Genomic DNA, 17,279 nt, shown 5'->3' on the forward strand with positions numbered 1-17,279 from the left:
TTGTAAGCAAGTTTAGAATTAACTCCCGGTTCTTCAAGATAGCTAGCTCCCCAGGCAAGTTGCAGAGGATGGAGCCTGGCATCAGACACCTTGGGTCCCTTCCTATGTCATCTCGGGAACCCAAAGTCGTTCCCTATTACCTGCCCGTATTCGAATGATCATCCTGCAGATTTTAACCAATATTGTCATGTTGACGTTTGGTAGTTATTGTATACATTTCTCCCTTCCCCAAGGGGTCTTGGAAAGTGTTTAAGAGATTATTGATTTCCAAGAAACCAAATAAAGAAGCCTGTTCTTTTATAACATATGAAATACACACTTCTTTAACTAAATAGGCAGTGTACATTTGACATTGACAAATGGGTAAGAGACAAGAAAACTTATTTCAGAAGACTTTGAAGGAGGAAAAAAAGGATAGGACAACAGAATTCCTATTCAAGTGTGGGACTGGAATTAAAGAAAAAGTTGGATGGGGATAGGGATGGCTATCCATACTGTAAAATGGTTTAAAGTTTCTTCCAGTATACACAGATGATGAGCAAACTTTGTTGGAGAAGCTCCTTCCAGGGGGACCTAATCAGTATCACTCAGTGTCTTGATTGATCTGTTTTTAAAAATGAGTTTTCCTGTACTTCTTTTCTCCACATTTTTCTCTGACAAAGTGGTCCCACCTGGGTCTGGGAGTTTCTGATTTGCTTAGAATAACCCAGAAAAGTCATTCTGAAGTTGTGTCAAAATACTTTTTTTTTTTTTTTAAGTTCCTGATTAATTAAATAGAGATTTTAGCCACCCTGTGCCCAGGTCATAAGGGATATCCCCATGGAAGGAAAGAAATTGCCCAAAAGCCTGGTTAAGGGAACGAATGCTAGGCACCCAGGAGTTCAGTAACTGCCATCTATTCCACCCTAATCTCCACAACTGCCTGCACCAACGGGGGAAAGCCCCACGTCCTTCCCCAGACCTGATTCCCATTTCTTGCTCCTGAACCTCCGGAAGGTAAGAATGAAATATTCATTTATCCAAAGATGGAAGCTCAGTTCATGGAATAAGCTCCCCCAAAATATACCATGGAGATATTTCAGCTGTAGTTTCAACAACTGAGAGGTGCATCCTAGTCTAGAATATGCGAGTCTCCAAGTTACTGTTATTCAACAGGTCCCCTTTGCTCCCCTGCACGCTTCAGCTGCCAGGCAGCATCTCCCGTCCCCCTAGTTTTCACAGGAGGGGTGTGAGGCTAGTTTAAATAGCTCCTGGCATAGCCGAGTTTCTTTGCTAGCACGGACTTGCCTTAGTATTTGGGCAAAACGACTCTTGAGACCGCAAAAATAACCAAACTATGAGAAAAAATTATCTTTGGGGATAACTCAGCAGTGACTTTCCACACTAAAAAAGGGACAAAAATTTGGTGTAAGCAGCAGTATATGAGAAAGCAGACTAAATTGTTAACATACAAAATATTTAAAAAGATATTTGTGTGTCTTACAGGATAGAAAAATACGGTGTTTTGAAGCAGAATTACTGTTAAACTGAGGAATTCATGGAAACTTTTCATTGTAATACTATGCCAAATAGAAAATAATTTTATCCTGAAATGTATTGTTATCCATCTTACTGTACAGAAGTAATTTTGAAATCGGTTTATCGAGGCTATTTTATAGGAAAGAAACCCTTACTTTAAGATACCAGTGTTCTCTCTCTTTTTCACTTTACTGGACGTTTCTGGTTAAGTTTGGATTAAGTTGACTTGAAACTATTTTTGTACAATCGATATGTAATAGAAATTTGTTTTTAGTCGTCTCGCCTGCTCTAAACGTAATACTTCTGTCCTCAAGGTCGGTTCGAGAGAGTAGATGATTAGAATAGGGTTCCAGAGGGAGGGAAAAGATTTCATTCAAAGTCCAACAAGTGAGGCAAGTTTCAATAAAGCAAGATGTAATTTGAAATCTTTAAAAACTAGTTTTGTCTTAAGATTAGTGACTTAAATGTTGCAGGGAGACCATGAATGAAAATGATACCACAAGAAAGTGATCTTCCTTTATTGTGCTTTGCCTAGCCCGTAAAGAAGAGAGGGAGACGCACGGAAATTGGAGCTTGGAGTTAAGGTCTGAAAGTAGGAGAAGAGGTGGTGGTCGGTACTGAGCCAGATGCGCCCCCTTTTTAGTGCTGTCAGATAAGTTGCTGTCAGACTCTTAAGCGGGCCGCCGGCGGGGCGCTCGCTGCACAGCCACCTGCCTCGCGGCGGTAATTAACCAGTACCTGGGCGCACTCGATCGGTGAGACGGCTCTAGCTACCGACAGAGCTGTGGGACCCAGGGCCCGGGGGATCTGGAGGCACATCTCTTGGATCACAGGTCTCTCGCGGCTGAGATCACCAGCCCAGGGAGAATGGGCTCACGATATAGAGCTCTTAAACCGGTGCCCATACAGCTCTGGCCAGCTAAGGGGTGATGGTGAAAAGTTGGCCAAAGAAAAGTTGTGGGGTTAAGACTTCTACCACAAAAATGACTGAGAGTGGCGCTGCTTTCATTATAAAATAGACGCAAATTCGGGGAGCAGGCAAATGGTGTGTCAAATCTAGGGCGCTCTGGTTAACACCCGGCATGGAGCAAACAAGACTCTCCACGCACAGACAGTATACTTTTGAAACCCATTGTCGCTTTGGGCTCGGGTCCTAAGATTTCGAGTGCCAGTTTCCAATGGTGAGGGAGTGGTCGGAGAGAGGAAATTAGGCGAGGGCCGGAACTTCGGAGTTCTTGCCGAGGGGAGAGGGAGGGAGCGCGCTGAGTGCTGTCCATGGTGCTGGGAAGAACGCGGCTTCGTTTCGTTGTACCCAAACCGAGGTCAGGTGTGAAAAAGGGAAGAGAAACCGAGAACTTCGGTTCGGAATTTTTTTCTCCCCATGAATATGGAAAATAACGCTCATGGATGTACAGTTTAAACAGTCCTCTACGAGGATGGTTCTACCCTATTTCCCAGCCTGTACTGCTTAGTCAGACAGCAGTGTTAACTGGTTAATAGGATGGTTTCCTCCTTAAAGTGTTCTAATATTTCAAGGTAACGTAATCATCAGTTCTTGTACAAAGTATAGAGGAAGGCAGAAAGAAAAAAGGTGATTTGAGACTTTAAACATATCCAAAGGCACTTAGCCATTTCCAGGTTTGGTAGGATGTACCAGCACAGCAAGACTTAGCCTGTTAGATAACATGAGTTTATTAAGAGAAAGTATTAAAATAAAATCCAATTTTATTTAAATAATTCTCTAAACTCCACACTGGCTGGCCAAATGCTGCAGTTGTATTTTTTGTTAGCTAGAATAAAAGGAGCAATTTTTCTATTGTAGTGTGTGTGTGAATTTGAAATGGCTGATTTCATTTTAAGTTCTAAAATGGTAATCTAACAACTGTATTCTCTTAAAACAAATTTGATTTTTTAAAAGATAGGTGCCCAGAAAGCAAGATGAAGGTAAATTATTTTAAAATTAGGATTACAGAACTAAATAGAAACATAGTTTACCTACTAGGTGAATCATAGTTTTGTTTAAAAAAAAAAAGAAGAAAAAATAAAACACATGTAGGATTTTAGCCACGTGTGTGAAATACATATTTTTTCTCTTTACAAAAAGTGTATGTGTGTGTATTTACATATGTGAAATCATGTGAAAAATTTCAAGTAGAATATTAACTGTGTTTGGTCAAACTGGAAATGTGAAAAACAAGAAAAGAATTTATCCTAACTGTGTTAATCATGAAAAATCTTAGTCTCAGCAACTTGAATCCAAGTGACAGTGAAAAAGGAAAGGAACAAAAATTCAAACAGCTGACACAATGATCAGCAGCAACTGACAGCATCTCATTTGATATTTGATATCAAGCACTAGATCAATATTTGCAAGATCAATGCAATTTTAATGGTTTTTCTTTCAAAACTGTATGAAAGCCAAATTGTGACACTCTGTGCTAGGGTTATTTTTAGAGCTGGCTATTCTAGGGGATGATATTAAGTAATTTACTGAGGCAAAAGCAAAAATAACATAAAATAACCCCTCCCAGAACCTCCCAAACCAAAACCAGTACAACAAACCATCAATATTTCTTCAGTTGATAAATCCTGATTATCTAAATGCCCAGAGAAGGTGTGAACATTTATTGGAAAAAAGCCTCTTGTGTAATTAGGGTTAAAAAAAAAAACGAAGAAGAAAATAAGCCTTTGGAAAATTATTTGGAGGTACATGAAGATGAGCTGCATCAGAAACATCTTTTTCACACAATGGGATTAGGTGGCACTTGAGCAAAAAGAAATGAAAATGATAAAAAAAAAAAAAAAAGAGAGAGAAAACCTAGCCCTTTCAGGTATAGGGTCAATTGCCTCATGTGTGGAATTCTGTGGGAAATTTTTGTGTGTCCCAGGCAGAGGAGAAAACTGAGAACCCACCTGAAACTCGTAGCAAGGTCCCCAGAAAGGTCAAATAGAGAGAGAGAAAAAAGTAATTAGGTATATGTATTATCTATTATTTTCCTTTTAAGACTTTATACATTAAAAATAAAATGCAAATTGATCTGAGTCACATAGGTCACCAACTTATACATCTTTAAATGGTAATCTAGAAGGGTTTTACTCTTTATTTTTCAGACTTTAATGCTTAGTCAGACAGCAACAGTAACTCATTTGCGTACGAACTCATTTTGTTTGACAAAAAAATGCTAAACCTGTATTTATTTGTTTTTACAGATTCAATTGTGAAGAATTTTCACTCAGAGGAATCCACGACCTTCAGTCCAAACATCAGTTTCTGGGGAAGTAGATGATGGGGTTGGTGCAGAGGGAGTCTAACTAGATGAACATTTCAGAAAGGACAGTGACAAGGTGAGATGTGGTGATTGTGGATAGCATTAATGATAAGCAGATTAAGTTTTTGCACTAAAAGAGAGAGTGTCTTGCATTTACAGTTCAACTTGAATTAAGAACTTGGGAGAGAACGGTTTCTTTTTCACTTGAAATAATAGGAACATTTTAAGAAATTTCTGATGCCTCACCTAAAGACCTTTCATCCTTCTCCAAGGTAGAGAATGAAATACTTCAAAACTATGCAATTCTTAAGTTCTTTTAGCTCAATGTTTTTTTCTAACTTTTTTTTGATGACAGTAAATTACCTGATAAATTGTTAATATACTATTACCGACAGATCACTTTAAGTAAAAGGCATTGTATTACATACTTTTTAAATGAAATTCATGTCTAAGTCTTTTTGCAGTATGATTAAATCATGCACCTAGAATATTCTTAAGAGCCTAGGTAAAAGTATATTTTCCAGGATTTTAATAACTCCATAACAAACACTCTCTGCTTATGTCTCTATGTTCTATTGTATTTCAAGTCTGGCAGATTGCCTATAAACTAAAGACACCAACAGTTTAAATCAAGTTTTCTTTAATGAAATAAAACCAACCTTAAACACGAATACACATTACATACAGAGAATTTACAGATGCAAATGAAGTTGAGGCATTCAAAAATATTTATTACAATGCCTTGCAAAATTTGAACATAAAAATTTATTTAAAAGAAAGTAAGTTTACAATCCTGGTGACCAACATATAATGAGTACCTACTATGTTACTGGCACTGGAAAGGCATATACACACTGTATATGTTGTCTCTTCTGGTGGAATGAGCATATTTACCCCATGGATGGGTATGTATATGTATGTATGTAGACACACACAGACATATATGCATATAAATATTTTTTTCTATTAGGTCTTTTAAAAAAACACCCTGAGTTATTGCAAAGAAGAAAATGAACCTTATATTCAATTGTAGTAATCCAAACTTCATTTTGGCTAATCATAATTTGACCAATAATTTTTTTTTTCCTGATAGCATGAAGGACAGTACTTAGAATTTAAAAGTTCAGTGTTCCAAAAATGCTGCTCTTCTTAAGCCACTTTGAAGTAATGCTGGTAAGTCTAAGATCCAGATCTACATGTTAATCTCTAGTTTTGCCTTCAAACAGAATTCAGTTACAAAGAACTTGGAAAGATTTTGAATCTATTCAGGAGAGGAAAACTCTTTAATTTTCTGACGAGTAAAAACTCCCCAAGAAACTTCATATAGCTTCTTAGATTTTGCTTAGCATACGTGATAAAACATTGATTGTTGCAGTTTGGTGACCCATGAAATTTGGGGGTTAGTTTTCTCTTCAGACCAGAGCATATAATTATGCAAATAAAGAGCTGTCACTGATCTAGTGAAATACTCACAAACACATGCACTCTGAAATTGGACAGAAAAGTGAAAATGGTTGGTGATGTGATGGTGCCATGGTTTGTTTTCCTGCCAAGTTTCTATCCAAGTTCATTATTCAAATTGTAAACTTTAAAAAGAGACATATTATTCTTGGGGTGTTGGTTGTCTTTTCATTTCAGATTCTTTGTATTGGTACTGCAGGCTGGCTACAAAGTACAGTTCAACATTATTTTTCCTATGACAGTCTCCCATATTACCCAATGTATTAGCCAAGGAAGAAAAACTGGAATGATCTGGAAAGAAAGATGCAGGCCATCTCCAGATTTCTTTCTAGAAACATGTTTCATGTCTGTTTCAAACAGAACTCAACTCCAACAATACAAAGAATATAGTGAAAGGTTTCTCACAAATCTCAGGGCAAAGGATAGGGAAAAGTTGCCTGGAAGGCCTCTTGGATTAAGTCAAATTTCCATTTTCAAGCTTTTTTACATTCAAGGGGAAAATACTGGTCACTGCGTGATATCCACTTAATGGTCAAAATTTCAGGATGATTTTCTCCCATCTAGCAATTAAAGCCCACTACATAGTATTTGGTGACTTTAACCTTTATGGTTCATTTATAATTACCACTCCTCTAAAACCTTTGTGCTAAGAATTAACAAGAGTTCTTCAATCTAACCATGCTCTTTGGCATCAAGGTCTCCCAATTCCAAAGTTATCACTGCACAGGCTGTTGCATAATTTCAGATGTCATGGAGAGTCTCGCTGATGAAATCTGAGAAGGCTCATGTCAGACCACTGACTGCTAAAGACATCACTACATGAAAGATCAGTGGCGTGAAACTTTAAAAACATCGATCCAAATGAATCAATTAAATCAACATTCATCCCTCCTAAGTGTGAGGTTTAAAACTATCATCGTTGCTTTTTTTCCTTAACCCTACATAGATTTCCAGATAAACGCTGGAATGCTTTGATGGCTACTTCTATTCTCGAATCTCTGTTAATCGACTTTGTGCTATTTCCCTCTTTTCAACATCTTCCACTTGGTGTACATTCTTTACTTTTTGTACAGTGCATGACAGTTGCAATGCTTTAAATCTAAAACCACCTAACAAAGCTCACGCTTTAGGTAGGGTAGCTTTAAGCTCTGTGAAGTGTTGATTAAAAACCCTTTCCCAGACTCAAACTGATCTTTTTGGAGATTAATAGAATATTAGATAAAAGGAAGACGAACAATTCAAGAGACTCCCACTCAGTCACACTATACAAGGAAGGAAGGAAGGAAAGTATTCAATTTTTGAAAGGGAGTACCTCCTGGAGTCTTTTATTTTATATTACTATAGCTCCTAATAAGTAATCATAAAATAACCACCAGTATTACCTTTTTTTTGCCACCCATATTTCAAAAATGAGAACATCTCACATTTATTTAAAGACACTTTTCTCTACAGAGGAATAGGGAAAGTTTTTGAGAAATTTTTAGACCTTCTGTAATAGTAACCTTTCTTAAATGAACCAGGATTACAGACACCAAAAGGAACCTGTCGATTTACAGTTACAAACTATGATTATAACAGGAGACACCCATGTGTCTGGACTGGAACTCTAGATAATCCAGATAAAAATGAAAAACAAAACAAAACAAAACAAAACAACTAAACTTATTAGCACTGATAATATAGTTAACAAGTTTTGTCACCCACACTCTCTCAAAGGAATTACAAGTTTTAAAGAAGGAAAAGCTGTAAAATAAATGTAAACAAGGTATTTCTAGATTAGATGTAATACATCAAAGACCCGTATAGGGATCTGGGAGCAATTTAATCTCATCAGACTCCTTTTGGAAAACATATTTGTTTACCGTATGTAGTAAAGTGTGTTTTATAAAACGATAGTTTAACAATGGGTTCAAATTTCCTTGTAGCTAAGGAGATGTTTTAGATCTTAAAAAAAAAGTCTTATAAAATGTTAGTTCTGTGAAAGTTCTAAGCCAAACTGTGACTCAAATCAAAGTTAGGATACTGCCTTACAGCAACAATCATCGTAATAAGCAGCTATAAGGTTTAAAGTATTGGTAAATGCTATCCTATGATTCTTTTTAAGTTTCTGCTTTTATTAACCTCTATATATGATTAAACTTCTGAGCAAGAATCATATGCTGCCGCTTGTTGGGGAAAACATTTTTATTTTAAAGTAGTAAACAGAAATATGTAATATATAGGAAACTCCTGTGCTTTAGTTTTTTCTTTTCTTTTTGTATAAACAATAACGCAATCCAAGTTGAAGCACAAAGCAGAAACTTGAAAAAAGAACAATGATTACAAGTAGATGTCCCCCTGCCCCAAGCAAATATCCATGAAAACTTTTAAGGGCTGCTTGTGTAGGTACCTTTAGAAAGTTCCAAAGCCAATATCTGGCTTTTAAGTTTGAACAGGACTATTTTGAATTGCAGATTTATCAACAACTCCTTGCTTCCCATTCTAATTGCTCTAAGAGCTCACTATATACTTGAAAAAAGCTCACTTCCTAACTTTACACCTTTACTCTCCTGAAAACCTGTTTAAAAAAACCAAAATGGGAGATGATCAGAGCAGAAATATTATTAACACTTGTGTCCAAACAGGTAGGCTACTACCAGTTGATTGTGGTTACTCCAGGAAAATTGAGGTGAATAGGATAATACTACACTATATCACAAACCCATAATCAACAGGTTAAATATTCTACATTATAAGGAATCTTATCGGTTATCAGTTGGAGGTCTGGGATGGTTTGCCTAGTTCTCTCCCGGCTGCTACAGCGCAGATCCACAAGTAGAAATTACATTTACACAACTTAAGTTTGCAAATAGCTCTCCATAGTTAGACAAGGCCTAACAATCCAGTAGTTTTAAAGCATTAAAGACAATTAAACAGTGATTTACTTTAGTTACAAGTAAAGGTTTTTAAAAAGAGGTGAGAAATTGAAGAGAAGAAGGAGGGGAGTAATCTGGTTTATAAGCTGAGCATATTTACTTTGCTCTAATTCAGCTGCAGAAGCTTCACAAGTTGAGCACTGTACAAGTGCTGATTTTAAAAAAATGCACTAAAATTAGTTTCCTGCGAACATTTTCATATACTGAAAACACCACATGATTTGTAACACTTTGAAAAATATATTCAATCCACACCAATTCTCATATCCTCTCAATGGAAGGTACCATTATTTTACACAGCTCACTATTGCTTCTAAGCTAGAAAAGCCGCAGACCAACATGCTTGACGTTGTTGGGGTTGTGCAAGGTAAGCCACTCAACGAGTTGGAAAAAATGATGTTCTGATTTTTCCTCCTATGTTGTTTTTGCTAAAATAACATCAAAAGATATGCATATAAGACTACTGAAAAAAGATCACTTCAATTTACCATCATTAAAATTATGAGAGCTGATTAAGGGATTTGTGTACCAAACATGTATTATCAGTTTTAAAACTTGCTGAAATTGGTTCATAATATAAAAACATTTTACCCATGAGGTGGTTATTTTAAGTTATTTTTCTGAGGAGTCAGACAGTTCCAAGTCGTTTTGGGTACACTTTAGCATGTCCTCAAATAAGGCAGGCAAATTGTTGCATACACTTTAAAAAATGATGAAAAAATATTAAATCCAGAACCTCATCTATGAGAATCGTCACTAAGTAATTAAATGCTACCAGTAATTAAAAATTGGTAATGTTAAGATTTAATATTTGAATTTAAAAATCAGCAAAATCTTAACTTATTTTACCTCATATTTCACAGTGTTGGCCAGATCTTAACTGGATTAAAACACTTAACTGTTAAAACTGTAGAGCAAAACCTTAGAGAAAGTGGACAACTACAAATTACACCACTGGATTGAGAGAATGTCTTTCACACCAGGTCTTTTCTCTTTCTATTTCAGAAAACTAAAATAATCATTTTAGCCCCACCTAGCCTTTCAGAAGGAAAAAGCTCAAGAGCACACAGGTTCATTTTCCTGATGACAATAAAAAATTCTATCCCTAAAAAGGTCTAGCTCCATGAAAGCTCAGAATAGACCATTCTAGTTAGGATTAACAACAAACTTCCTCCACGTAAGTAAGATTTAAAAAGCAAAACTTAAGTATGCTATCTAAATTACAATACCACTCAATACACATTACGTATTTAAAAAGTAAAGTCAATTCTAATGGTAAAGTCGGAAATTCCACTGACAATGAAATCTTTAGCACTTAAAAGATTTACTCATTGTTATGTTTTGGTTTAAACAACCTCTTCTGAAATTAGAGACTTTGGTAAAATCTCAAATTCAACTGGCAAGGATTTTCAAAGATAACCTGGACCCGTACTTTATAGATTTTTATGCGAAGTTTTTCTTCTGGTCTCGAAATGAAAATAGATCTTTAGGGAGAGAACAACTTGCCCTCCCCAAACTACAGAGCACATTATGGCATTCATGTTCTGAATTTAAATTTGGCTTTTGGGGTGGGGGAGGCGAAAGTTCCTTAAAAAAAAAAAAAGGCATAAGACACCCTTAGGGAAAAACCTACTTAAAATGGAAGTTTGAAGCCTAGAATAAAACTTTGCTTCTGTTCGGAGAGGGGGAAAAAAAGGCCATGATTCCGAGGGGAGGAGGACCGGGGCAGGGGGAGCGGCGGCTGCGGGCGGTAGGACCGCGCGGACGCCGCTCGCCCCGCAGCGCCGGCGCGGGCTCCGTCCGGGCAATTAGAGGCGCGCCGGCCACGCCGGGCAGGGCGCTGTCAGCCTTAATCTGCGCGCTGACGGGCAGCGCGAAGCCCGAGCTCAGCCCGCAGGAAGCACGACTAGTGAACCCATATTGCTTTGACAGTTGCACTCATCTAGAAATAATGCAAAACGCTATTTAGATGTATATATCACGACCCTGTGCTCTAGGAAGAAAACAATCTAATGAGGGGCTGGGAGTCTGCTCGCCGACAACCAGCGGTGGGGAGACGTGTGGATGCATGCTCGAGAGTGCTTCCTCGGCTTCCCCTCCCCCGTCTCGCTCGCTCTCCCCTTACAGCTCCTCGTGCTTTACTCGGTGGGAGCGCCGCGTCAGAGCCGGCTTGAGGGAATTGGTCTTGGCCTCAGAGGCTTCGGTAAAGAATTTGAAAATAGACGGGAAGCTCTTCCAGGAAGTTAGCTCGTGACGGTCGGTGCCTGCAAAAAAGCAGAGATTCGGTTACGAGGTGGCCTCGCGCGGTCCCGCGCAGGTGGGACAGGGCCGCCGGGTTCTTCGGAGGCCCCGGCCGCCCGCGCTCCCGCCTCGGAGCCCAGCCCCCACCGGTCCAGGGAGCGCGTCCCCCGGCCGGGCACGCCTCGGCGCACCACACCTGTACCTGACGGTCCACTCTGCCCCCGGGGCTCCGAGGGAGGCTGCCGCCCGCCGCCCCCGGCCAGAGCCCCCAGCCCGCCCTCGACGCGCGGCCGCGGCCCGGACTTCCCCGCGGTCGCCCGAGGCGCGGCCGGCGGCCCCCGGGGCCTCAGCCCCTCCGGGCCAATCGAGGCGCACGGCGGGAAGGGCCACTCCCTCTCCCGCCTCCAAACCACCCACTTACCCAGGCTCGGCGCGCGCGCGGGGATTGGTTTCCCCTGCGCGCGGACTCCGGCTTCTGCACCCGGCGCGGAGCACCCGCGTTTCTTTGCTTCCCGAGAAACAAACAAATAGGATTTCTTTTGCTTCTCTCAGAAGCTGTGCCGTGAGACCCGATTGCCTCAGCGAGGTCACTGGGACCCAATTATACGGGATGTTTAATGGAAGGCCAGGTTCAAAAGAGACGAAACCTAGGAGTGTCCTAGCAGGCTACATCTTTTTTTTAAAAGCAGATTTTAAGGGAACAGTTTTAGAAAAACTAAAATGTTTCAAAGCAGTGACTACTAGAAGAGCACCTAGGAGGAATCCAATTTTCAGGTTTAGTTGTCAGTTTATGGGGTTATTTTATTTTATTACAGCTTCTTTCTGTGGCTTCAATTTAATATTGACGTACACCATTTTTCAAATAAAATCTATCTTCGGTTTAAGCCAGGCAAGAAATAACATTGATATAGACGTAAGAACAGATGAGGACATTAATCTGTTTTTGACTTCTTGTGATAGTTTATATCATTTTACTAATAGTTTCAAACGGAACAATTTTTTTAACGAAAAAATAAAAAAAAAATTACAAAGACTCTCCCATAGAAATAATGAGTGAATAGCCTTGAAAGAGTTGAAATCTCTTCCTAGATCACTCTATTATGCAGAGAGACACTGCCTGGAAGTCTCTGGATTGAGGGCCTCTGTCTGATACTTTAACATTGTTAATGATAATTCTTTAGTCTGTAATAGTAGGTCATTGCTATGGTTACTCTACAATGGTGCAACACTTTGCTTTCCCCTTCAGCTATTCGCTGAGACCTGGTAACCACATTTGTTGCCTAGCAACAGTTTTGTGACAGTATCACAATCTGGGAGTTACAACAATAAGGATGCTATGGCTGCCGTCGACCAGAGAGCAGAAAGCTACAGTCTGTGCATGTGACTTAGCTGTGGGAGCTGGCCTTACTAGAGAACCCCCTTCTTTTAATAGGTGCCCTCAGGAGGCTCTCTATCCTCTTCTCCTCTGCAGACTGGCCTTATGAACCTGCATCTGGAACTAAGATCTAGTATTAAAGTCATATCCTTGAGAAATATCCCCCAACACTACTGTGTTCAGACTGCAAAATAAGGTCATTTCTCTGTTTGCTTACTCATTTTGGGCAAAATTCAATGTTATTCACTAGAAGAGAGAGATGAATGTAGGTTTATCCTGGCAAATCCTCAAGTGCCTGACTGGATTTTTGACCAGTGTCAACAGAATTCCTGGGGAAAAACCTATACATACACACACACACACACACACACACACACACGCCTGCACTGATAGGTGTGTACAATTTCAAGTTCTTTAAAATATATGTGACATTCACATATTCATTTTTATTACATAATTTTCACCGATTTATTCAGGTAACAACCTTAAAAATTCTTTTGAATAGGGAGGCATTTATATTCTCCAAACACAAAAGAAGTTTGTGAGCAGTTCTTGATATGATCAGACATACCTACTTTAAATAATAGTTTGTGGGTGTATCTAGAAGGGGCCTAGTTTCCGGATAGGTTTATGGAATGTCTATCCCTGATTCTATAGTGCTTGCAACTCTAGTTTCATTTTAGTAATAACTACTAATTGCACACTTATAATGATAAAATAAAGTCAACTGTATTGACTATTCTCAGATGCATACTACATGGAAACACCCATCCCCAAACACAATGGAGAAAAAAAGGTGTTAATTGTATCTTTTCCTTCTCATTTCCCATGCTTCCAGGCTCATTTGGCGTTTCCTCCATAGTGATCACACTTAACACTTACTAGTGTTACCAAGGCTATGATCAATTTGTAAGCTTTCTCAGTAAACTCTTCTCATAATTCCTCCCAGCCCTTGAAAACAAATCCCACCCCAATTCAATCTATGAATCTAGAGGGACCTAAGGAGTCAATGGTCTGAAGCAATTTTAACTCCTTTATTTTTTCTTTCTTTGTGACAGTCTTTCTGAAGGATGAACAAATTTCCCTGGTGATAAAAATCACTACAAAGGCTTTTTAGTTTTAGCTTATGATGAGTCTCTGCTTGATTAGTCCTGGGCTGAAAAGACCAAAGTCCCTGAGATAACTGAGGAGCTGCATCGGCTCTCAACATTTATCCTTGCAATTTAAGAGTATAAATAATGAGAATGTGTGCTCAGAGGAGGGAAATTGCTAGGAGTAAAGTAATAAGCAAGGTGGGTTAGAAACAATTATAGAGAATGGAGTGAGTGGGGGAGGAAGAATTCTCCCTAAAGTAAGGTGTGTTAACAGGAAAATCATACAAAAATGGCTTTCTTTTCTAAATTTTTGAAGTAGATATTTAAAGTAGCATTTGGAAGTTAGGTAGTTGCATGTCCATCTGGGGCTTCATATACACATTTTTGAAAATTCAGGACCAAAGTTAAATGAAAATATTCACATATTAATATAAATACCCACCCATGGCAATGCTTAGAGACGGGAACTTTTGACAGCAGCTTTCCAGTATTTAAAAAATATACCACTTTAGGGGAAATTATTCCATCAGAATGGAAACACTAGGCCATTACATTCTCTATTCATAAAAGCATTTAAAAGAGGAACGTTTAGGCCAGTCAAAAAAGTAGCCATTTACTAATAAGCTGCAATGATGTGCAGGTAACATGGAAACCAGTTCATTTAGCACTAACTATGTTATTTGAAGGAGATAAACACGGTTTTATAATCAGGGCCTGGTGTTTCCTCTACCACTACTTCATCCATGTCAAAGGCTGTTTTTTTTAGGGCCTGTGAACTCACTCCATTTTTCAAACCTCTATTTTCCTAATCTAAGTGGTTTCCACAATATAGGAAATAAAGCAAAGGGCTTTTCCATGCTAAATATCTGCCATGTTCTCAGGGAATGATTTTCATATTCTTTTGGCTTGTCAGGCTTGTTTTTACTAGATAATTCACCTTTGGGGCAAATTCAGTTTCCTAACTCATAAAATAAATTCAGTATCAAAATTAATGTGCAGGATCTCAGTTCTATATTACATAAAAGTACCTTTGCTCAGTCTTAATCAGTGGTTCTTAATGAGCAAGGAAGAGGCCTCTGGAGCATTTTGGAAATTTGTATAGAAATTCTGGAGGTCAAGATGATTGGAAGGCGCTATTGGCATTTAGTGGGAAAGGGCCACGGGTATGGACATTCACCAATTTGCAGCGCTATTACAGCATGATGAAGAATTGTTCTGCATCCCACATGGTTTTCAAATGTTTCACCAGCTATTCACGTAGTTGAAAAATCTGTTTATAATTATATGCGCTTAGAATTTAGATCTGTTTAACAAATAATCTCAAAGTACTTTTGGCATGACTTTAATATACGTGGAATTTTCTAGGAATCCAACTACCATGTAAATTGAAGGAATTTTGTACTTTATGTTGCTCAAAATATTACCAAGAGTAGTTTACCATATGAGAAAATCTCATCACTGATGGCCTCCCTGCCCACAGTGCTTGAGCCACCAATAAGCATCAGCCTGCATTTGTAGATGTGGAATTCATGGTGATTCTATGTGCAGGACCCACATAGATTTTTCCTGAGTGCTTTAAATATTCATATGTGTATGATTTTTATTAAGGTTATTTTTCTTTTATTCTGTCTGTTAACAAGAGCAAGACAATAATTTAGCAATCTTGTAAGTAGGTGAATTATGTTATCTCTAGAATTTATTTCAAGATCGTAAAAGCACTGCGGAGTATTTGTTGTAATGGGAGGTATTTAGATGATCAAGGGTCAGCTTAAATAAAAATGAAGTTAATTCTTTTTTTTATTACATTAGAGATTAATTTTCCCTATAATCTGAAACCTACTATAGCTATCTCTTCTATCCTTATGCAGAGTAGAAGGTGCCTTTTGCTTCTCTTAATGTTTCTTCCAAAAATACTGTTTGTCAATGATGTTCTTCATTGTGAAATAACCAAAAGGCAGTGGACAGGGGATCTTCCAATAAAAATACTACACTGAATGAATATTTATCCTTTATAGTTCATTTGTTTTAAAAAAAATGAACTCTAGCAAATTTTAAAGGGGTAGAGACAGCACAAATGGTCAAAAAGATTAGAAAGTTTAAGTATAAAGGATGAGACTATAAATCATGTGAGAAAGAATAAATTGCTAAAACGTATCATGTGCTTTCCCAAAAGACTATGTATTTAAGAAAAAAGTGTCTTGTAATGGAACTGAGAAAGAGGGAGGCTACATTTATGTAATAGCATTTAGAAATTAAACAAAACATGGCTGGAAATAGCTCTGAGAGTGGAATGCTCAAAGAAAAAGATGAGAGAGACAAAAACACTGCTGTATCTTCTGTCTTGTCTATTCCCCTTACTTCTTCCTGTGATGACTTTAATCCAAATGTCTCTTACAAGTCTACTTGGTCCATACTCCCCTTCACTTGATCTTAGTGCTTAGGTTTTTGTTTTTGTTTTTTTTCTGTCAAAAACTATGCCAAAATATGCTATTGAGTTAGCAGCCAAAATCCTGATGTTTACTTTGGTATATGTAGACTACTCTGAAGCTGTACCGCATTTTATGCAGTAGATGCCTTAAAAAGTATAGGTAAATATAATTTCTGTAAATAGGGTAGTTTTAAAGGAAAAAGTGAGTTATTTACTTCTTCAATGAATCTTTTAATAGAGTGAAGAATTCTCTAGGAAAGCAAATAATCATTCTTCAAATGATATTATACACACACACACGCTCGCTCGCTCTCATACACATAATCAGATTTGTCAGAGATGAGGTTTACTAGTACAGCATGATAGAGACAGTCTGAGTAAGGTCTCACTAAAAAGATAATTTAGAGGAATTTCTTGGTCAGCCATTTACTATTCTAATTATTGCTAGTCATCTTATTTTACATGGTTCTAGACCAAAAGGTCATGGAATAATTTTGACAATCTATGCGTAATTTACATTTTGGGGTCTGATTTAGAATAGGGAATATAACTGTTCACAAAGTCACCTTTTGACTTTGTGAATGAGAAATTTTTTTAATCTTTATTTCTGGGGGAAAAAACTAGCACGTGCCCCTACCCTCTCACTAAAACTCCCTTCCCCTGCAACAAAAGACTTTGTTTTGAAAGGAAAAGGTAATGGATAAATTTTATAAGTTTCCTAGGATAAAGGGGAAAGAAGAAAAACTAGAAAGATCTGAACCACATTACTATTAACAGGATAACACGTCTATGGTACTTTCAAAATGACAAAGCTTGATTTTAAAAATTGATCTTTAACAAGAAAAAGAAATATGGGCAATTAAGAAATAATGAAGACCCTGTCAATATAGCTATGTTGATAATAACAGGTAAGGGAATTCTTGAGAAAATCTAATATATAAAAATCAGGAGGTCTGTAATATGCATTACTGAGTCCCT

General features: G+C 38.0%; 1 protein-coding gene across 4 annotated transcripts in view; it reads right to left on the reverse strand.

Moving 5' to 3' along the window:
• Positions 1-5,410: 5,410 nt before the first annotated feature.
• Positions 5,411-17,279, reverse strand: part of ARB2A (ARB2 cotranscriptional regulator A) — a 362,845-nt gene continuing 350,976 nt past the window's right edge. For all 4 annotated transcript variants that reach the window (XM_010987660.3, XM_031448348.2, XM_010987659.3 and 1 more), the window contains one exon: positions 5,411-11,427. In XM_010987660.3, the coding sequence (XP_010985962.1) occupies positions 11,285-11,427 (143 nt within the window). In that variant the 3' untranslated portion in view covers positions 5,411-11,284. The remainder of the gene's footprint in view (positions 11,428-17,279) is intronic.

Source organism: Camelus dromedarius, chromosome 3 (assembly GCF_036321535.1).
Source record: "Camelus dromedarius isolate mCamDro1 chromosome 3, mCamDro1.pat, whole genome shotgun sequence".
NCBI classification, from domain to species: Eukaryota; Metazoa; Chordata; class Mammalia; order Artiodactyla; family Camelidae; genus Camelus; species Camelus dromedarius.